General features: G+C 59.0%; 1 protein-coding gene across 1 annotated transcript; it reads right to left on the bottom strand.

Annotated features, from left to right (window-relative positions):
• LRRN1 (leucine rich repeat neuronal 1) lies at positions 1–21,626 on the bottom strand. Its single transcript, XM_080677019.1, has 2 exons — positions 21,258–21,626; positions 1–4,356 (listed from the first exon to the last, which is right to left on the bottom strand). The coding sequence occupies exon 2, from the start codon at positions 4,103–4,105 to the stop codon at positions 1,955–1,957; it is 2,151 nt and encodes a 716-aa protein (XP_080533145.1). The 5' UTR covers positions 4,106–4,356; positions 21,258–21,626; the 3' UTR covers positions 1–1,954.
• Between the last annotated feature and the right edge of the window lie 1,104 nt (positions 21,627–22,730).

Genomic DNA, 22,730 nt, shown 5'->3' with positions numbered 1-22,730 from the left:
CAGAGAGGAAGGGAGAGGGAAAGTCAGAAACATCGATGAGAGAGAAACATCGATCAGCTGCCTCCTGCACACCCCCCACTGGGGATGTGCCCGCAACCAAGGTACATGCCCTTGACCGGAATCGAACCCGGGACCCTTGAGTCCGCAGGCCGATGCTCTATCCACTGAGCCAAACCGATTTCGGCTACAATTTTATTTTTAAAGAAAGAAATCCTCCAGCCGGCCTCACCTTACTTCTTCCTGCCTTTCCCTGGTTGTGCTCAGCGGCTCCTGCTCGCGCTCACTCCTCTCCCAGCCTCGGCTCCGGGTGTGACTGCCTGAGGCCCGGCGGCAGGTGCCACGGGGAGCAGCCTGACGGTACTTCTCCGCTTCATCGGTTGCGTTCCCGGTGAGTCCTTTCGCCTCTAACGACACGTTCCCACCCCCGCGGAACGGCCTCCTTCCGTTCTGTTTCACACACCATTTCCCGGGAAACACCTAGCCCTGCCAAAGCGTCTCCCTCTGGTGTTGGATGGGACCCGCCAGCTGCCCGGAAGCCGCTGTTTTCTGTCCATCACCTGCAGGTGTCCCCACGCCCAGAGGGCTCACGTGGGTCACAGGCGGCGTTAGCAAAGGAGCAGCACGGGCCGCACTTGGAACACTACGAACTCGGTGATCGGCGCTCCGACGGGCGCGTGGCTACTGCTACGATATCAGACTTTAACAAAGCCCTTACCGAGAAGGAGCGTGACATATCCTACGCCTCTCTCTCTCTCTCTCTCTCTCTCCATATGTGTGTGTGTGTGTGTGTGTGTGTGTGTGTATGTATGTATGTATATCTCCATCCATGTTTAGTTATGCACAGGATTCAGCAATACACCTTTTTTTTCTCCATATGAACTGTTTCCTCCATTGGGTCTGGTCAGTAATATTTAAAATACAGAAATCCTGTCCATTAAAACATCTGCATCAAAATAGATATTTCTTCCCCTACAAAGAGAAGTCAAAACTCTTTAGGGCCCAGTTTTGAAAAGCATCACGCGGTCCCATTTATCTGGGTGGCTGGTTTGAGGGGCGTGAGAGAGAGCACGCAGCCACTAGCAAGAACGCCACGGGATACGTTATTGCAAGTGTTCTAAAAAATCAGAACAAAACTAATTTATTAGAGTCCTGTCTTCATTGTACACGCCACGTTGGTGAGAGAAACACACCAAAGGTAGTCTTTTTCTTTCAAAAGTGTCTACTAAAGATAAAAAGAAGACGGTAACAAGGAACGTGTGGTTTGTTACGTTAAAAAAACCTGATATATAACGTGTTTCTATTGCCTGTTAGCTTGGCCTAAGCCTCTTTAACGACTGATTACAAAAAGAAACGTCCGTGTTCAAAGGCAAACATTCAAGTCAGTGGATACAGCGTTACAGTGCAGTCAGCTAACGTCATTCAAAGCAGGGAACAGTCCGGCCATGGGTGGTCGCGTGAGTTGGAAGTGGGTGGGCCTGTGGCTGCCAAGGTCCCACGCCGCTCCTCAGCCACGCGGCGGGCGGCTTTGCGGAGGACGCGGTGCTTTCTGCCGATGGCTTCGGAAGACGGGGTCACGCTGCTGGCCACAGCACAGGGAACCCCAACCTGTCACTGATCATTGTACGGAGCACGGTCGTTAAAACAGCATCGTGGAGTTTAGCAGGACAACTAAAACCAAAGAATAATCGTAATAGAATCATAATCATAAGAATGATAAGAATAAAAACTGAACACACTCCGGAAACCCAGGCTCGCAGCCAGCCATATCAAACTCACGATACGCTCCACTAAAAAAATAAACAAAAAAATAAACAAAAAAAAAACTGGGATCGCCACCCGTCCCCTCCGCTGTGCCCCAAGTCCAAAATACAAAAGTCTCCCATGTGTTACTTTTGCAGAATAAAGCAAAAATGTCGTTGTGCTCCTTACTACCAGAAGCAACGTCTCCCCGGCGTTACCACATGTAATAGCTCCTGGACGTGTCCACCTGGGCGGGCTTGGCCTCTGCGGCCCCGTCCTTGTCCTTCTCGGTGTCCCCGTCCCAGAGGTTGATGAGTGGGGGGTACAGCTCGTTGAGCGGGATCGACGAGGTCTTCTGCATGTACTTTTTCAACGAGTGGTGGTAGTTTTTCCTCTTGAACCTCTTGGCGACGTACACGGCCGTGGATGCGAGGCTGACGACGGCGAACATGGAGCCCATGACGGCGGCCAGGGCCGTGCTGGCGTCCTGGTCGGAGATGTCCAGGGCGAAGGCAGCCGTCTTGGTGGTGACGTTGACACAGGACCGCTGCGTCTGCTGGTGGACGTTGGACACGGTGAGGCACACCTCGTAGTCGGTGGACGGCTGCAGGTGCGTGAGGTTGTACTCGTGGACGTCCACGGGCACCCTGGCCGTGTAGGTGATGTGCGGGTTGTCGACCTTCATGGTGGCCGAGGACCACTTGAGGTTCGACGTCATGACGTTGGAGGTCACTTTCCAGGACACGAGGATGGAGTGGGACTCCGTCTGCTTCACGTACATTTTCAGCACCTGGGTCCCGTCCAGGAGGGTCCCGTTGACCTTCACCGTGACCACGCGCGTGTCGGCCCCTTCCACGTTCTGGGCCACGCAGGTGTACCTCCCGGAATCTTCCGCGCGGACGTTGGGAATCTCCAAGGTGCCCTCACTACTCAGCGTGTACCTGTCGGAGAGCGTGTCCCCGGTTATCTTCCTCCCCAGGGGCGTGACCCAGTAGATCTCGGGCTCCGGCTCAGCCAGGGCCCGGCAGTCCAGGAGCACCGTGGCGCCGAGCTCCGCGCTCAGGTGGCCGGGGAAGGCGTCATGGGCTATCATGGGCAGGCAGCGCTCGGCCGCGTCCCGGGCCAGCGCCTCCTTCACCGGCTGCCCCCGCAGCTCGGGCGGCGCGGCGCAGAGCATGGACAGCGGCTCCATGAAGCGGATGCTGGTCGTGTTGGCGGCCACCCAGCGAAGGACGCAGTCGCACCGCAGCGGGTTGCTGTGGATGCCGATCTCACGCAGGTTGGGCAGCGACGCCACGGTGGTCCGGTACACGGCGTGGAGGGCGTTGTTGTTCAGCATGAGGCTCTCCAGCGCGGGCACGCCACGGAAGGCCCGGCGGTGGACGTAGGACAGCTTGGGGTTGTTGGTGGCCTCCAGCTTGGTGAGCTCGGGCAGGTTGTCGAGGGCGTAGCGGTCCACGGACACCAGCTCCCCCATGTTGTTGAGCCCCAGCTCTTTCAGCCGGAGCATGTTCCGGAAGTCCCCCTCCTGGATTTTGTGGATGGGGTTCTTGTTGAGGTCGAGGAACTTCAAGTTGGGGACTTTCTGCAGGGCCAGCTGGGGGACCTTGACCAGCCTGTTGTCGTAAAAGGACAGGCTCTCGAGGCTGTCCAGGCCCACCAGCGCGTTGCCGGGCACGTCGGTGAGGCACATGCCCGCCAGCACCAAGCTCCGCAGGTTCGCCAGGGGCCGGAAGTTCATGTCCAGGATGCCGACCACGGGGTTCTCGCCGATCATGAGGATCTCCAGGTTGGGCGTGGCCTCGAACCAGCGGCTGTCGATCACCCGGAGCCTGTTGGAGTTGAGGTGCAGCCGCAGGAGGTTGCGCAGGCCGGCGAAGGCGTGCGCCGAGATGGCGCGGATCTGGTTGTGGTTGATGTAGAGCTCCTGCAGGCTGCCCAGGTCCTGCAGGCAGCGGTCGGGCAGCTCGGCGATCTGGTTCTCCTCCAGGTGCAGCGTGGTGAGCCGGCTCAGGTTGGCCAGCCCCACCTCGCCGATGCTGCTGAAGTTGTTCTGCGACACGTCGAGCTCCGTCAGGTTGCAGAGCGGCTGCAGCTCGTCGGCCGTGGCCGCGATGCTGTTGCTCTGCAGCAGCAGCACCTGCGTGTCGCTGGACAGGTTGCCGGGGACGCGGGTGAGACGCAGGTCGTTGCAGTCCACGGTGGTGGCCTCGCGGTAGGTGGACTGCGGGGTGAACCAGGGCCGGACCTCGCACACGCACAGCTGTGGGCACTCGCCGCTCTGCAGGGAGGAGCCGGCGAGGGAGGCCAGCAGCAAGCCCAGCGCCAGGCCGGACGCCGCCGGAACAGGTTGCATCCTGGCCATGCCGCCCACCACCGAGCCGGCCCGCCCTGCCCGAGCACCTCTCAGCAGCAGGGGAACGCCCCGGAGTGACCCGCGAACATTCAAGCAAAGTCTCGGTGGCGAGGCGGAGAGTTCTGGAGCCCGCAGGGACGGTTCTCTGGAGTTTTCCGAGGCCAGAACGCCCCTAGGAGCTCTCAGCTGTGGCTCTGCATCCCGGGCTCGCCCACAGCGCCGGCACAGGTGTCTTGGCCCGATCCGATCCGCAGGTGCGCCTGGAATGCGATTGGGACAGACGTTATGATGTTTATCGCCGACACCCTCCATCCTAGCCCTTCTCGGCCTGCTGAGCAGACACAGTCCCTCGCAAACACAACAGCAGGATGTTCAAGGAGCTCAGCAAGCTTGGAGTTGCAGGCACTTTTACTAGATTCACTGCACTAAACTAGTTCCCCTCGACAGTTAAACTGGGACTGCGCGTGTTATTGGGTAAAATCATCATCATCACCACCACACACACACACACACACACACTTAATAGGAGCATTCGGAAAAACCCACAGATTTCATTAAAAACACACACAACAGTGACTTCAGAAACTACATGGATCGGGTGTCAAAACACGTGTACACACTTTAGTAGCGGGTAGCTCCATTTTGAAAATAAAAGTATTTTATTATTTTTTTAAAAAAATATATATTTTATTGATTTTTTACACAGAGGAAGGGTGAGGGATAGAAAGTTAGAAACATCGATGAGAGAGAAACATCGGTCAGCTGCCTCCTGCACACTCCCTACTGGGGATGTGCCCGCAACCAAGGTACATGCCCTTGACCGGAATCGAACCTGGGACCCTTCAGTCCTCAGGCCGATGCTCTATCCACTGAGCCAAACCGGTTAGGGCTGAAAATAAAAGTATTTTAATGAACATGCCTTTGTCATTATTCAAAGCGTCTTATGCATTTTGGCGGGCACCCTATACTTACGGCACCAAAAAATAAAGGGTGAAAATGGTCCAAGACAAAACCGGGAAGGCGTCTGCCCGCCTGTTGACCCTGGAGCCGAGGGGAGCGTGGCCTCCGGAGAGACGGGCCTGGCTTCAGAGGCAGCTGCGTGACCTCGAGCGAGTGACCAGCGCTTTCTTCCTGAGGCTCCGTCTCCTTTCTGAGAACACAGACCCTAAAACCTCCTCTCATGAAGGGCAGGAGGACTCGCAGGCGCTGGTACGGGCAGAGCTTCGGCGGAGCGCCCGGCCCTGGCCGTGGATGGTAGCGGTCATTTCCAGGTTCGCTGCCTCCCGCTGGGTCTCAGGCTCCGCGTGGGTGGCTGGCAGCAGCAGAGAGCATGCTCTGTGGGGTCAGCAACTCCCGGTTCTGAAAGGCCTGGCCGGAGCCACCCACAGGGTAGTAGGTGGCTGGTGTGGGGACAGCCTGGGAGGTTGCCGCGAGCTCTTTTCTTTTTTTTAAAAAAAATGTATTTTTATTGATTTCAAAGAGGAAGGGAGAGGGAGAGAAAAAGAAACTTCAGTGATGAGAGGATCATTGACTGGCTGCCTCCTGCACGCCTCCTACTGGGGAGGGAGCCCGCAACCTGGGCATGTGCCCTGCCCAGGAATCAAACCGTGACCTCCTGGGTCATAGGTTGATGCTCAACCACGGAGCCAGCGTGGCTGGACTGCCGCGAGCTCTTTATGGAGGGTTTATTTTATTTCCTCTGGGAAGGCGAGACGGTCTAGCAAATGCATTCTGAACGCTGACCCTGCACAGACTTTTGTCTGGCCCCTGACCCTTTCTGAGTCTTACATTTCACCCTCCAACCATTTTCCCAAATGATGCTCCTCGTTCACACATTATTCAGAGCGAAACACCTGTACCATGGCTCAGGGGCCGCAGGTGGAGGAGGGTGTGTCTGGGAGGAAGGGCTGTAACAGTCTCGGTATCCCTGCAAGGATACAATGAAGCAAGCGGATCCCTGCAAGGATACAATGAAGCAAGCGGATCCCTGCAAGGATACAATGAAGCAAGCGGATCCCTGTAAGGACACAATGAAGCAAGCGGATCCCTGAGGGGACACAGTGAAGCAAGCGGATCCCTGTAAGGACACAGTGAAGCAAGCGTGCCCCTGCCGCGGACACATGGAGCTTCGGAGGCTCCTTTGCATGAGGAACTGCTCCTGGGGGCCCGCACCCTTCATCGCGAGCAGGGCCCAGTGGCCGAGCCCCAGCATGAGGACACCAGACAAGGGCTTCATTTGGGCTTTACCCCAACCTCCCCAGCTGACCTCGGGCTGGCCTAGAAACTTCGTGTCCTGTTCCGTTATCTTAGACTAAGTAGGTTGAGAGGAGAGTGGGCAGCGTCCCCGGCCAGAGGGACCTCAGGAGCCATCTTCTCAACCAGCGCTCCTCGGGGTGAAAACTGTACCTCTGGCCATTCTCTGCGCGGCGATGATCCGGCCCTCCCCCCTTTGTGTTATTTAAATGCTATGGAGGCGTGGAGTTCGATTAGGCCAAGGATCTCAAGCTGCGCCAGGGGTTGGGCAGGCGAGGTCACCGAGTCTAACACAGCCCGGTGAGAAGCTGGAGGGTGCGTGCACCCCCCAGTCCACCGGAAATGGGCCACCACACCAGCTGAGCAAAACCGTCTCCTTTCTGAGGCTTTTTATGGCCTGTGGCTGGTTTGCAACGTCTGAATCACAGAAGAACAGTAATAATAACATCACCCGCAATGCTTATTAGCTGGTGGGACCATCTGACAACCGGATGATTAGCTGGGCATTTAGAGGTATTACTGGCACAGGGTCCATGTGCAAACCTGCCCTTAGATGCCCACTCTGCTGTACGCCGTGCATCTCTGCTCTGAAGAACACCTCAGCGCCGTTAAAAGCGCATCCCATTTGCAGAAATTCACCTTCGTTCCTCTTCTCGGAAGACTTACTTTCAGAGGCAGCACCTGAGAGGTCCCCCGGGCGATCAGAGGTGGCCCAGTTCGCTGGCGGAGGAACAGCACAAATCCCGGACTCAGCATTTCCTAATCGGAGCACTTACCGTTTCTCTGCTGGTTCTCCTGGTTCCCAGAGAAACACTGGCTTGTCCTCTCCCTGCGTTTAATTTCTCCCCCTTCCCTTCCTGTATTTGTTGTTGTTATTTTTATTCACTGGCAGGGTCTCAGGCACTCTCTGGTGCATGTGGGTGGTGTGAAGGCATGAACGCACGTGTCACAGGGTCATCCCCAAGACCCCCGGGGGGTAATCGGATGAGGGGGCTGTCCATGAGGTATCAGAAGCATAGATCGGCCCGCAGGGAGCATGGGCAGCTCTGGAAGGCGATGCCCCGCCCTCCCAGTGGCTGAGCTCCACACCACCGTCAAGATCCGGGCGCGGCTCACCTGCTTGCCGAGGAGCTCGGGCAGCCCGGGGATACCATTTCTCAATTTTAAGAGAAACACATGAACTTGATCTTTGCAGCTCGTTCTAGGCCCTCGACTCTGGGGCCTCGCAGGCAAGGCTAGTACTCACACATGAGCCGTCTCAGCTCCGTGCCAACATTATTTTCCCTGCAGTATCGTGAAACGTCACTCACCAGATACGTTTGAGGAGTGTGTACACCTGGTATCTGTCAAATCCCTTTAACCCCGGGAGTCTATCATGGGCAAAGGACGCAGGACCAGGGAGAAGGGAATTTTTTTTCTGTTTAACTCGCTTGTAGGATCGAGAAAGTTCCTTGTTTTTCTGTATAACAAATGAGCTGTTTGCATAGTCAGAGTCATCAAGTAGCAATTTAGCATCGTCGAGTTGGGGGAGGACGGGAGGCTGAGCGGACGGAGGCTGAGCGGACAGAGGCTGAGCGGACGGAGGCTGAGGGGACGGGAGGCTGAGCGGACGGAGGCTGAGGGGACGGGAGGCTGAATGGAAGGGAGGCTGAGCGGACGGGAGGCTGAGCGGACGGGAGGCTGAGCAGACGGGAGGCTGAGCGGAAGGGAGGCTGAGCGGACGGGAGGCTGAGCGGACGGGAGGCTGAACGGAAGGGAGGCTGAGCGGACGGAGGCTGAGCGGACGGAGGCTGAGCGGACACAACAGGAAGTGACATCTGGGCTGCTTTATTGATCCTTTTTAGCACCAGCAAGTGCAGTCACATGAAAACTGCCATGGAATCCATTCATTTCAGTCTTTTTACAAATTATTTTAATTCTCGTCATATGCCCATATGAAATAACTGCTCTGTAATGAGCACGTGATTGCATGTTAAATAAACGTGAACTCCTCCATGTGGCAGCCTCACTCTGCCTCACGGCTCCGGCTCTTCACACCCGTTCCAGCCCTTCCCAGGGCACCGCTCGGTGTTCTCATGGCGGACAGAGACCTTGCCAGGCTGTGCCAATCCACGCTGCGCAGGAGCCGCTGCCAGCGGTCTGGACAACGCGTTCAGAACTGCAGACAGGCTGCTGGGAAGGCAGACTCATCGGGGTTGGCACGGCCAGGGCAGGTGCGCTGCGGACGCCCACGCCGTCCAGCTCGGGATGCCAAGCCAGCCAGCCACGCCCAGCAATCCCAGGAGCCTCTGCCAGACCTGCTTGTGCGCCCAGGCCAGGTCAAGTTCAGTATCACAGTGAAAGTGACTCTCATCAAGGAAATGGCAAAGGTTTTCACTTCCATTTCAGGGTATTTATTGCAGTTTTCTTTCCTCAAGAAGAGTTCTGTACCATTGGAATCACATATATGTATATACTCTATGTTGTATATCTGTATATATATTCTAATATGTTTATTGATTTCAGAGAGGGAGAGAGTGATAGAAACATCAATGATGAGAGAATCATCGATTGGCTGCCTCCTGCATGCCCCCCACTGGGCATCCAGCCTGCAACCCAGGCGTGTGCCCTGACTGGGCATCCAACTGTGACCTCCTGGTTCATAGGTCAAAGCTCAACTACTGAGCCACACCGCAGGGTTGGTTATATTTTTTTAATCTGGTGGTAATTTTTATTTTAAAAAATTAAACATCCAGTGTTCTTAAGGTGGGAGCCTATACTTTTATTTCTTTAATTTTTCCTTTATTGATTTTTAGAGAGAGGGAGAGGAATGGAGAGGAATAAAGAGACAGAGACCTCCCCCAGGCATGTGCCCTGACCAGGAATCGAACCCGTGACCTCTCGGTTCTTGGGTTGATGCTCAATCTCTGAGCCACACCGGCCGGGTGGGAGCCTGTATGTTTTAGCTCAGATCTACTGACATTTCTCTAGAGTCTGACTACTTAGAATTTACCAGTTAGGAGACGAAGCGTTTAAACTTGAGCCTGGGAAAATGCCAAGAACACAGCCCCTCCGTCGGAGACGGACATATGGAAATGTACCAACATTTCGCATCAAGTTCCGCTCCTCGAGATTCAAGACAGCAGCGCGGGGCGCACGGCAGTGTCTGCCCTTCGACTCGACAGACCCCAGGCACCCTGTGCTTCCACAGAATGCCATCTCTTGGGAAGAAGCAAAATGAAGCCATCTGTCCCCGAGCTCTTAAAATAACCTTGGCTTCGAGCTCCTGCGCTAAATGGTTTTTATACGACTGTTTGCTCTCATATGGATCTAGAGAACTTGGTTTTCTTCATCATTGAGAAGTGTGCCCGCCAGCTCAACCTTCCCTCCGCAGGCCGGGGGCCCGGGGCCGCTCAGGAAGTGTCACTGTGTCCCAAGGACAGGGCGGGGCAGGACGCAGCGGGAAGGGGCCCAGCACAGAAGTGGCCCCTGCTCTCACCCTCCCTGGGGCTGAGGCCATTGCTCCTGTCTTACAAGTGGCTCAGAGCTGAAGGGACCCAGTGGAGACCCCCACAGCTGCTGGGGAAATGCCCAGAGGGACCCACGTTTGCGGCACTGGAGGGTGGGGTCCTGGTGTGATGTCACCGCCTTACCCGCCCCCATCCTCCCCCCCACCCCCGCCGGCCGGGCTGCAGTGGAGATGGAGTGTCCGCAGCCCTCCGGGCACACACATGAATACGACCTTGTGGATGAAGCAACAAGGTCGCTTGGTACTGAAGGTTAGACTCGGGAACGGCGCGTGCAATTTCTAGGTAGCTGAGGGTCTCCTAGGAAGTGGTAGTTCAATCTTTCCACCTTAATTCCCACCTCTTGCCTTTGATAGGGGTTGTTGTTGTTAAAAATTAAAAAAAAAATATTTGTACTGATTTCAGAGAGGAAGGGAGAGGGGGAGATAGAAACATCAATGATGAGAATCATTGATTGGCTGCCTCCTGCATGCCCCACACTGGGGATCGAGCTCAAAACCAGGGCATGTGACCTTGACCGGGAATCAAACCTGGGACCCTTCAGTCCGCAGGCCGATGCTCTATCCACTGAGCCAAACCAGCTAGGGCAGTGGTTGGCAAACTGCAGGTCGCAAGCCACATGCGGCTCTTTGGCCCCTTGAGTTTTTAGCAAAGGCCAGCTTAGGAGTACCCCAATTAAGTTAATAACAATGTACCTACCTATATAGTTTAAGTTAAAAAAAATTCGGCTCTCAAAAGAAATTTCAGTCGTTGTACTGTTGATATTTGGCTCTGTTGACTAATGAGTTTGCCGACCACTGAGCTAGGGCATTATTATTATTATTATTACTATTATTACTATTATTAGGATATATTCCTTCCCCGCCCTGATAAGGAATTCATACTGGAAAACCCCCGTGGCTCCCAATCTAAAGTCTTTGTTACTAACCTATTTTCTTCCAATTTTCCCTTTCCTCCTAAAAGTGGCCCCTGAGGGGGAAACATTCTAGTGAATTAGGATTTCTGGTAATCAGGTTTTTAAATTGTTTTGGCGAATTGAAATCCAGCTTACGCTCCCTCTCTGAGTTGGAAATAGCTCATTACGAAGTCTCCTCGGCGCCCAGGCGTTCCCGTGAGGACGCACCGAGACCCGCGGCCCAGCGGTCAAAGGGCTCCGAGTGAGGGTGCCCTGGACGCCGTCAACCAGGGCACGGGAGGGGACGGTCCTTAGTCACACCATCCAGGCCTCCCTGCCACCAACGGGGCCAAGGGCCCGCACGCATCATACATCCTGGCGCTTTCCTGGTCTCGCCTCCATCCCCAGCCTTCATTAAATTAAAGATCAGGAAGTAACCCGACGCGGACGCACGCTGGCCTTTATTCCCGGGCGTCCCAGCTTCCTCATGGCCGCCGTGGTGACTTTGTGAACTTGACATACAGGGCTCATCTGTTTCATGAAGCGGTCAAAGGGCTCCGAGTGAGGGTGCCCTGGACGCCGTCAACCAGGGCACGGGAGGGGACGGTCCTTAGTCACACCATCCAGGCCTCCCTGCCACCAACGGGGCCAAGGGCCCGCACGCATCATACATCCTGGCGCTTTCCTGGTCTCGCCTCCATCCCCAGCCTTCATTAAATTAAAGATCAGGAAGTAACCCGACGCGGACGCACGCTGGCCTTTATTCCCGGGCGTCCCAGCTTCCTCATGGCCGCCGTGGTGACTTTGTGAACTTGACATACAGGGCTCATCTGTTTCATGAAGCGCAATGGAAGGTGTCGTTTAGCAGGGCTGCGTGAAAAGGTCCTTCCTTAATGAGCTACGGTTCGGAATAAATTGCGGGCCGTCTTCTCTCCCCAGAACGAACACCCACCTTGGACGTTCTCTGGGTTGCTTCCCATCACGTGTGAATGAGGATCCGGAGGACGTGATCTGGAAACAGGGCCGGCCGGCGGGAATCATTTCCTTGGGAAACGAAGCAACTGGAAGCGGGAGGCCTCGCGATGCGGCCGGAGACACAGGCAGGCCGCTTATTTGTGCTTCAGGGCTTCTGAGCCTCAAACATCTAACTGGCGAGAAGCCCTGGGTTCGGAAATATCACCGCCAACGTGAGGCTGGTTCAGGGGTGGGCAAACTTTTTGACTCGAGGACCACAGTGGGTTCTTAAACTGGACCGGAGGGCCGGAACAAAAGCATGGATGGAGTGTTTGTGTGAACTAATATAAATTCAAAGTAAAGGAGCAGAGGGGAGAGCAAGAGAACCGGATAGAACAGCCGGATCCGGCCCGCGGGCCGTAGTTTGCCCACGGCTGGGCTGGTCACTCAGAACCGTTCCAAATGCCCACACGAGCTACGGGAAAGAATTAGAATACTCTGCAGAGCGGCAGTTCTGGGTCTGGCCCCGGCAGTTCTGGGGGTGGACAGGGTTGGGGGGGGGGGCGGAGTCACTGACCAACGGTGCACTTTTCTTCCCAATTCCAAGTTCCGAGACGTTCCAGACGTGGAGTTGTCATGGCGGGTGTGTTTACACCGCAGGCATTGGCAGGCACTGCACGTCAGGGCTCGTGGCACCAGCCGTTGACCACTCCCCGCAGGCCGCCCGCCCGTGGGGAAGCACCAGAGCGCACAGTGGAACAGGTGCATGAAGCAGGGACGCGCTCACCTTGGGTGAGATCAGGCTCTGCCAGCACCGCGGCGGAAATCAGGACCGGAGGTCGGACAGCGCCCCGCTACGGGCCCTTAGCCTTAGCGCTCTGCTAAGGGGTTTCCTCCCGCTTAGTGCACGGGGCCCATACCCAGCAGGAAGCGGATGGTACCATCAAAAGGGAGCGAGTGAAGTCTTTAAAGGGGACCATTTACAAGGCCCGGGCGAGGCTAAGGCAAACTCACAGGGATGGGCGAGCGCCGCTGAGAGTGGCGCGAGGGTCCCGGGAGTCGAGGCGCACGGCGTGAGGCGCTCTCACGCTCAGAAAGGGCAGCTGGCGTCCTGCCGAGAGACAAGTGATGCCCTGCTCCGCCCGCTGCGATGACCGCAGGTGCGTGTGAGAATGTAGTCGTGTGTCGATACAAAGAAGGAGCTGGAACAGAGGATGGGGGCACGCCGACTCCGAGCTGAGATCCCATGGATGCGCCGCGGTCAGGCCGTGTCCCCGTGGAGGACAAATTGCTGTCCACCGGGTTTCGCGGTCATTAGTGCCCTAATGCGATCACTGTCCGTCTGCGTCTCCTGCAGGGGCTGGCTCGCTTACCACCAGTCACCTCTCGCGTGCCGACACCAGCCGGATGTGGCCAGATGTGGCCGGGTGCGAGCGCCACAGCGGGGACCATGAACAAGAGCGACACCACAGGCGAGGGGCCTGCAGGCCACGTGGGAGGGACGCTCTGAGACGGCCCCAGGCCGGTGTTCATGCCGTGCACACCTGTCACCCGTGGGCCAACCGGGGGTGCTGTCAGCCAGCCTGTGTCTTCATCGGGGGCAGGAGGGGGTTCATCTCCAACAAAAGGAAAACGTAGTACGGGGTTGGGGGAGGGGAGACAAGAAAAGCAGGAAATAAAAGGTGAAGTAGCCCTGGGCCGTGTGGCTCAGCGGATAGAGCGGCAGCTTGAGGGCTGAGAGGTCGGGGGCTCGAAATGTGGCGGATCCCCCCGCACCCGGCCAGGACGCCGCTTGAGCTCACCCCTACGGTCTGCCGAGCAGCCGCTGCGGTGTGGCACTGTGCGGAGGGGGTTGTGCGCGTGACCTCACAGGAGCCCCGTGATTCTGCCAGGCGGGTTCCAGGTTATTTTCCCCATTTTACCGAGGGGGATGCTCAGGCTCACAAGCTCCCTCCAGGCCAGACAGCGGGGCGGTTTGGGAATTCTTCCCGACTCTAAGCCGTGCCCTGTTCCACACCCCCTGCCCTGGGCCTCCGTCCTGTGACCGGGGCCTCCGTCCTGTGACCGGGGCTGGGCTCATCACCTGCCTGTCAGGATCCCCTTAAAGCACAAGTCTTTGGAAGCGAATCTCAGGTGCTTGTGGTGTGGCCGCGGCTCGCAGCTGGTGTAAAGCCATTCCACACTTGTCGTAAGAGTCAGCAACCCACTTGTCTCTGCAAACATTAGGCACAGCAGCTTTTTTCACGATCACTCATTCTACTTGTCTTTTTACCTTTCAAGAAACCACCTACATTTAGACAAAGGTGGCATAATTTAACGTGCAGTGCGATGGCGATGGAGAATGGCACCTTTAAGGGTGCCGTTTTCACCCGTGTAAACGTATTTTATCTTACATACAGTTTTAAAAACACCCTGTTAAGAACTCCAGTGCAATTGTAGTGGCTAATTCAGGGACGACTGGTTAAAGTAAAACTCCAAGCTACATTTCAAGATGGAAAGTAACAGAAAAGGAAGTCCCTCATGCGTGGTTTTCCGTGGTCTCATGATAACAACGGACGGAAAGACCTTGTAGAGCCGGAGGGGCCGTGCGAGCCCGTTGAGGCCGTCCTTCGGCTGTGTGGCTGCAGTGACAGGGGAGAGACCGGCTCTCCCGGTGCAGGTGCAGCGCCAGAAAGCCCCGCCTTCACTTCCCTGCTCCGCGGCTGACCCGCTGCGAGACACCATCTGCCCCCCTCTCAGAGCCGGTTCCTCGGGGCGCCCCGCCCAGAGCGGGCCCGCGGTCCCCGAGATGTGACTAAACCACCCTCTCCGCTCAAACAGGTGCGTGTCCGTTCATTCCTTCGGCAGATGCTCAGAGCACACGCCCCAGCCGTGTGACACGGGGCGCCTGACCTCATGGCCTCCTGCCTTCGTTTGCCGAGCTGTAAAATGGGCATGGAAGTCGCGGGGAGGATCCGAGGAGTCAAGGTGTGTAAGCGTGTGGGACGTCCCGGCAGCTGGAAGGGGACAAGGACGCTGGACGTCATTCTCCGCCCGCTGCGCCTGCGCCCTGTGTCAGGGACCGTGGTGGCCCGGGGACGGGACCCGGGAGCCCTGGACAGGGTGTTCTTATCTATAAACGCACCTCATTTGCATGGAGCGCCTCCCTCATCCCTGCTCACCCTGAGGGTGAGGCCCCTGGGAAATCCCCACGGCTTGGGTTCTGCCAGGGCTGCCCCTCGTGCCCGGGGCGGGGGGAGGGGAGGTCCCGCCAGCACCTGCCCTGTCCTTGGTGTTTTTCTCTGTGAAGGACCCACGAGTCTCAGCTGGCCTCCCAGCGTTTATGAGCACGTGGTGAGGTCGGCTGGGACCCCGGCGCCAGGCTGCCCCCGGAGGACACAGCGAAGCTAACGAGCGGGTCCTCCGGGGTTACACCTCCCCCGTCGCCCTCACTGTGAGGGCAGGACCGGCCCCAGGTGGAGGGAGAGCAGAGGGACCCCGCTAGGGGCCCCGCCAGCACCGCCCGTGGTTCTGTGCTGGGCGCTGAGTCCATGGGGTTCCGTCTGTGTCCTGGGCCCCTCAGGACGAGGCTGCCGTCCCGCGGGACTGTCCCTCTTTGTCGCCCGCTCCCGTCTCTCCCAGGGGGGAGGGTTCGGGCGTGGAGGCAATGACACCACCTCTCCTCTATTTTCTCTCCTGTGCTCGCGGCCTGGTGCCGGCTCGCCTCCTGGGTCACAGGTGCAGGCGATGTCGCTTTTCTTGTGTGAATCCCGGGGACTGTGATCTGACCCACACTGGGCGGCTGTGGAGGAGACAGATTTTTTTTATTGATTTCAGACAGGAAGGGAGAGGGAGAAACTTCGGTGATGAGAGAGAATCATGGATCGGCTGCCTCCTACATGCCCCACATTGGGGACCGAGCCGGCAACCCGGGCATGTGCCCTGACCGGGAATCGAACCCTGACCTCCTGGTTCATAGGTCGATGCTCAACCCCTGAGCCACACCGGCCGGGCAGAGGAGCAGATACCCTGAGCCGCGTATTTAAGGGATCCCTCCTGGCGAGGTGGGCGCTGTTGGCAAGGCCTCCCTTGGGCATCTTTGTGGGCTGAAGGCTTGGGACTGCCCTTTCCTGGGAGCCACTGGGGGTGGGGGGGGGTGGCTCCAGAAAACAGCCGGTTCATCTCCCCCCCCCCCCCGCAACTTTAAATACTTGTCCTTACTCCCAGGCCCCAACTATCTGCCACGAAAACCTTTCCCAGAGAAGGATGCCGCGTCACAGGGAGAGTGCTCATGTAACCATGGTAACCAAAAAATGCCACCGATGCGCTTGTTTCATACACAAATGAGGGACAGCTGTGGAGCCCACACGTCTGCCAGGGTCACAATAGACCTGGGCGGGACGCAGGGTCAGAGAATGACACCTCATTTATCTTCATCAGGGCTTCCGGCAGCAGTGCCCGGCCATGGAGGAGGCGCTAAGCCCAGGAGAGCAGAGTCCAGGCCTCCGAGTCCAGAGCCCAGTGTCCTCGGGAAGTGCGGCGGCGGCCGGGTCTCCGGGTCGGGGGGGCTGGGCCTCGGGGTGCATCCTCTCCGGGCTGAGGTTCCGTGGGCTGAGCGTAACGGTTCCATCCCAGTTAAATGCTGAGCCTCGTGTGGCCCTGGGGGCGCTGCGCCCACAGACCTTTCAGCGCCCCCGCTGACCACGGGAGCCAGTTCTTCCCACCCCCTGCGCCGCCCCCTCCCCGCCTGTCACCTTAGGAAGGAGGACACGGAGGTGCCGGGACCTGACTCAAGGTCACGGAGCGACGACCAGACGATAGCGTGCTTACCCACCATGTAACCGACACCACTGCGCATCGCCTTTGCTAGACCGTGTGAAAAGATCCAGAAAGCGAAATATATGATACGTAAGCCTGCGCGGTGTGTCTTTGAAAAGTCACGGTCACATGGAAGGGCACATATTTCACTACTGAAAACAGAGTTAACGGTGCCAGAGGGCAGCGGTACGCCTGGGAGTCTGTTCTCTTACTTTACCAGGCGATGTCACGGCAGGGGCGGTAACCCCTTCGTTATGCACCTGTCTGCGCTTTGGGACATACACCCCGTGACCTACCCATCAGGCAGGAGAAAATCGTGCTAACGTGAGAACCTCGAACAAGCAAACCCCATTTGAGAGACTCGTGGAACGGGGGCTCCCTCGGCCCGGCCGCTCCAGCGGGGGACCCCACAGAGAGGTTCACCTCTCGTCTCTGCTCTGCCCTGGGAACCAACACCAAAGGGGAATTACAATCTCCTCCCGGGTAAAATGTTAATCAAAGCTCCAGTCAGGGGGGAAGACCCTCCCCTCGTTCCCAGGAACCAAAATACGATTTTAAAACGGAACATGCTTGATCTCCAGATTGGCTTACCCCAAACTAGAGGCTCCGCATAATAACTTCGAAAAAACTAAATACAGGATTCGAGCAACCTCACCGGAGTGCCCAGGGAATCGTTGGAAGGACTACCCCCATGTTTTGTTTTAAAAAGAGATGATAAAGACGATGACGGGAGTCCAGGAAAAAGTGGCATCCAGGCCCCGACATGTGTCATGTTGTGTTTATGGCTTAGTTACGGTGAGACAAAAAGCCCGTCCTTCTGGTCACTGAGGGTCGCACCCCGCCTGCCAGGGAAGCAGCCGCAGAGCTCCGAGGGCCAGGTTTCCTTAGTAGCTCCCGGCTTGGGCCCCATCAGTGTGGAAGGTGTGAGCTCTCCAGCCGTCAGGCCAAGAAGCTGGCCCTGGCGGGGTCTCGCCGGAGAGAGGTCAGGGTGGCTGTCCCCCGGCTCTCTGGATGGCCGGGCGCCACCCAGGGCTGCTTGAGCCATTGTCCAAAGCAGCGTCTGCCCCTGGGCCTGGCTAAGGCTTCCTTTGGCGGAGTGACCCTGCCCTCGCCAGTGCTCCCTCTCGCTTACTTACCAGGGGAGGAGCGCTAACCCCCCCTCTCGTCAGACTCACTCGCAGAATAAAGATCTCGCCGGGGATAAGCTCCCACAGATGGGAGGCTTCGGCCATTTGGAAGTCTCCGGTTTCTTTCAAAAATACCCCGGTCACACATAACTAGCCAAGACGACGGTTTGCAACCTTGTTTGGGAATACCGACTGTATTTCCACCGTCAGCCTTCCAGCCCATCAGGAGGCCGGCATGGGGTGACGGCACCGAGGAGTTCAGGATAATGGCCTGTGGCTTTCTGATGTCTCCCGTCGAAGGAAAGGCCATCCTGGCTACAGCCTTCCGTCCCGGACTCCGTGACCAGAGCCCCTCCCGGGAAGGACTGCCGTCTGTGTAAGAGTCACCGAGGCGGCAAAGAGAACCCAGGGAAACATGGGAAGTAGCAGAAGAACATCTGTCGCCCACCCCTCCCCCCAAACACCGAGCCCACAACACAGTATTGTCTTTTTATCTGGGGGGCGGGTTTGTATTTTAATGTCCCTTTCAGGGAACACACAGACGACAGGGGAGACGCAGTGCAGTGAAGAGGCTCCTATTTGGAGAGAGAAGAAGAGGCCACTGGGCTGGCTGGTCCGTGGGTGGAATCCCGGGCCCACGTGCGGCCCAAGGCCAGGAGGTGAGGGGTGCAGTGGTCTAGCAGCCCCGGTTAGACACGGCTCAGACACGGCGGACATCCCCCGGCCTTGGGGTCCGCTCCTAGTCACTGTTCTGCCTGGGCTCTGAGACCCTCTCAGGCAGCGAGGAACCCCACGGCTCCATCGCCCGCAGGCCTACAAGGCTGGTGCCTTAACAACTACATAATTTTGACTGGACAGCGATCATTCTTGCGCGTTCTTCACATCGGCCAACGCTAACCCTCTTGCCCCATATTGTGGATCTGGAAGGATGGAGGACCAAAGTGAGCAGGAGGTGAAATGACTAAAAGAAAAAAATAAGAACTCTGAAAGTCGATTCCGCAGTCGCCTCCAACCATCTGAAGTGGGTGGGAACGGCTGCCTGCTTCCCTCACACACCTTCCTCCCTGGCTCAGAGCATCCAGCCCGGATGTCAGGAACACACAGCCAGGAGAGGGCCTGGGGGTGCACACACAGCCAGGAGAGGGTCTGGGGTGCTCACACAGCCAGGAGAGGGCCCGGGGTGCACACACAGCCAGGAGAGGGTCCGGGGTGCACACACAGCCAGGAGAGGGCCCGGGAGTGCACACACAGCCAGGAGAGGGTCTGGGGTGCTCACACAGCCAGGAGAGGGCCCGGGGTGCACACACAGCCAGGAGAGGGCCCGGGGTGCACACACAGCCAGGAGAGGGCCCGGGGTGCACACACAGCCAGGAGAGGGTCTGGGGTGCTCACACAGCCAGGAGAGGGCCCGGGGTGCACACTCAGCCAGGAGAGGGCCCGGGGTGCACACACAGCCAGGAGAGGGCCCGGGAGTGCACACACAGCCAGGAGAGGGCCCGGGGTGCACACACAGCCAGGAGAGGGCCCAGGGGTGCACACACAGCCAGGAGAGGGCCTGGGGGTGCACACACAGCCAGGAGAGGGCCTGGGGGTGCACACACAGCCAGGAGAGGGTCTGGGGTGCACACTCAGCCAGGAGAGGGCCCGGGGTGCACACACAGCCAGGAGAGGGCCCGGGGTGCACACACAGCCAGGAGAGGGCCCGGGAGTGCACACACAGCCAGGAGAGGGCCCGGGGTGCACACACAGCCAGGAGAGGGTCCGGGGTGCACACACAGCCAGGAGAGGGTCCGGGGTGCACACACAGCCAGGAGAGGGCCCGGGAGTGCACACACAGCCAGGAGAGGGCCCGGGAGTGCACACACAGCCAGGAGAGGGTCCGGGGTGCACACACAGCCAGGAGAGGGCCCGGGGTGCACACACAGCCAGGAGAGGGCCCCGGGTTGCACACACAGCCAGGAGAGGGCCCCGGGTTGCACACACAGCCAGGAGAGGGCCCGGGGTGCACACACAGCCAGGAGAGGGCCCGGGGTGCACACACAGCCAGGAGAGGGCCCGGGTGCACACACAGCCAGGAGAGGGTCCGGGGTGCTCCTGAGCGAGGTGCCCCAAAGCCAGGGGATCCCCACACAGAAAAACCCACACTGCGCCTTTATCCCATTTTCTTAAGGGCTATTGTTAAGGAAAGACTCCTTGTCTTTTCAAATTCCTTCCTGTGAATGGATGAGGCCAGACATCTGCCAGGAGCCGCTCACATTTGCATGCAAATCAGGACACCCGGGGCCCAGCCAGCAACCCCACTTCCACTCAGGACTGACACCCATCCAAAGTGCCTTCCTGAACTTTCCACTCCTCCAGGCCTGCCTCTCAACAGCGAAGTAATGAGCATATTCGAGGGAGATTAATTATTTAGACGCAGTGTCCTTCCATGCAAATTGCAAAACAAAACAACACATTGTCTCGGGGAAAGCCTACAGCAAAATCCCGAGTCAGCAAGACCTGCTCCCGCTGAATCCCACTTTTCCTTTATGTCTGGGTCAGGGAGCGGAGGTGGCCTGAGATGTAGGGAAGGGCCTCCAGGCCTTTGCCTGGAGTTACACCTCCTCAAAACCACTCACCCCCAGTCATTCATTCATTCATTCATTCATTCATTCATTCGCTTGCTCCCTCAGAGCCAGGTCCTGCTCTAGGTGCCTGGGCTGCATGCAGCAGTGACCCGGGCAGGCAAGGTCCCCTCTCTCAGGCCGGGTGCCACCCTGACTTGCAGTCTGGCGCACCCAGGCCGGCTCCCTCCCCACCATCCCTGCCGTTTGCGCACCTGTCCCGGTGCGGGGAGCCCCTTCCGCCTGGATCTTCCCAGCCCATCCGGCAGGGACTCCCTGGGCCGGATGGGGAACTGCCCACACCCCTCTGCACCCACGAAGGACACGGGCTGCAAACTTTGCTCCGTCCCCACGCGGCCGCGGGGAGCCCAGCAGGCTCACTCCAGGCGCGGACCAGGTTCCCCCGACATTCCATCATCCCTGGCGCCTCCGAGCGCGGAGCGTGGAGGGCGAGGTGTGGTCCCCACGCAGACCGCCCGCAGCCGAGTGGCTTGTGCGATGCTCGGACTTCAGAGCACCTGGAGCTTTGTGAATCGCGCCTCTTGTCCCTCTTTACCCACAAGGCCACCGCCAACACCGCCGCCGCCTCCTCCCTTCCCACAACCTTCCTCCCTCTTCTCGGTCCTCTTCGCCACTCCCCGCCCCGTTCCGCTCCGCTGGCCCGGCTGCCTTTCCCGCTCACACCCCGCAGCCCTCCTTCCCCCGGGCGCGGGCATCTCCTCCCCCGCGTGGGTCCCCGAAACCCAGCGGGCTCGCCTCCTGTTATTGCCTTTGGCCCATTTCTGCCTGGCCTTCCTGGCGAGCTGTGGTTCCCCCCACCCCTGGGAGGCTTTGGGGGACCAGGAGGCTCCTAGGTTCCTGTTCCCGACTTGGTCCTTTCCCCCAGCTCGGCGAGCCGCGCCCCCTCGCCCCTAGGCCCGCGGTTCCCCAGACACCCTCGGGCTCGCCAGGTGACCAAGTTTGACGCCACCTGCCTTCGCTGCAGCCCACACCTCCCGCGCTGCCCAGCCGGGAGAGGGCACTTACCCCGAGGCGCGGCTGCTGGGGGTGGGGTGCGCGCGGACCGGCACCCACGGGGGCCGCGGGAGGAGGAGCGGCTGAGCGGCGGCGCCCGGCTCCTAGGAGCCCCGGCCGAGCAGCGAGACAGGAGGAGACCGGCCACGCGAGCAGCAGCCGCCGCGCTGGCCTGCGCGGATCCGGCTCTCGGGCCCGGGAGGCGGGCAGGGTGGGAAGGAGAGGAGGGTGCAGAGGGCGGGGCAGCGCGCGGCCGGGTCCGGAGGAGGCGCTGGGCTCCGAGCGATGCCAACGCCTGGGCTGGCGCCGCCGGCCCCTCTCGCCGCCCGGAGCGCGCTGCGCACGGGCCGCGCCCAGCTCCCCGCTCGCCGCCGGCGCCTCGCAGCGCCCCGCTTTGTGCCCGCAGCCGGCGTGCACCTGGTGTAAGCAGAGGCGTCAGCTGATGGGCCGCGCGCCGATTGGCTGCTCCGCGGCCCCCCCCCCCCGCCCGTCCCGCCCCGCCCCCCCCTCCGTCCTCCCCCACCCCTCCGCCCCGCGCGCTGGGCACCATCTGTAGCCTCGCGACAAAGGCGCGGCGCCGGGGTCTCGGGTGGCCCGGCCGCCACCGCCGCGGGGAGCAGCGGCCGCCGCTTTTTGTCTCGGGGGGCCCGGCTGCGGCGGGGTTAGGAGGCACAGCGCCCCTCTCCCAGCACGCGGCCAACGAAAAGGGCCCGCGCCAGGCGGCCAGGTCTCTGCGCAGCGCGGATCTAACCCTCGCTTTCAAAGGCGCGGTGGTCCCCCCGCGCTGTGTGTGCGCGCCTGGGTGGGCGACACGCGTGGCCGTGGAGCTGGCCCGCGCCCTTGCTGCGGGAAGGTGGATTCCATGGACGGCGAAGCTTTGGGATAACGTTTTCTGAAACTTTGTCATTGCGGCCTCTGATTGGATAGGTGTGAAAGTTGTGTTCAGATGAGCGGTGGAGACTGCGGTCTGTTTGAAGTGGGGGAAGTCTGAGAGCAAGGGGTGACATGGACTCGCTGCCTCCTGCACGCCCCCTACTGGGGACCCAGCCCACAACCCGGCATGGGGGGGACTGAACCTTGACCTCCTGGTTCATAGGCTGATGTTCAACCACTGAACCGCACTGTCTGCCCTCCCCCTTCGCCCCCCTCCCTCGTGCTGATTGCATGTGGCTAGGAGTGTGTCTGCAAGAAGGTGGGCCTTGGCTGGAAATCCAGAACTTGGGAGATGAGGGAAGAAGCCGGCAGGCTCAGGAGCCTCCTTGGGGCGTCCCAGCCCCGCTGGAGAAACTGCCGGGAACGGAGGCTCAGCTCCCCGAGCGAGGAGAGCCAGGCTGAGGAGCCCTGGGTGCCTGTTTGGGGGCGTGCTTCAAGCAGGGGCATTATTAGCCCCTGGGCACTGATGGGAGGGCCAGAGAACGAGGTGACGTTTCTTCACGAAGGCCCCCCCCCTCTCCGCAGAACCTCTGGGGAGTGTGCAGACAGCAT

This window comes from Plecotus auritus, assembly GCF_963455305.1.
Source record: "Plecotus auritus genome assembly, chromosome: 6".
Classification (NCBI taxonomy): Eukaryota; Metazoa; Chordata; class Mammalia; order Chiroptera; family Vespertilionidae; genus Plecotus; species Plecotus auritus.
Note: the sequence above shows the minus strand (reverse complement) of the source record. Positions and strands in the feature narration are given on the sequence as shown.

Excerpts from the sequence above, each read along its gene's own strand:
- LRRN1 (XM_080677019.1), bottom strand. The coding sequence starts at position 4,105 with ATGGCCAGGATGCAACCTGTTCCGGCGGCGTCCGGCCTGGCGCTGGGC.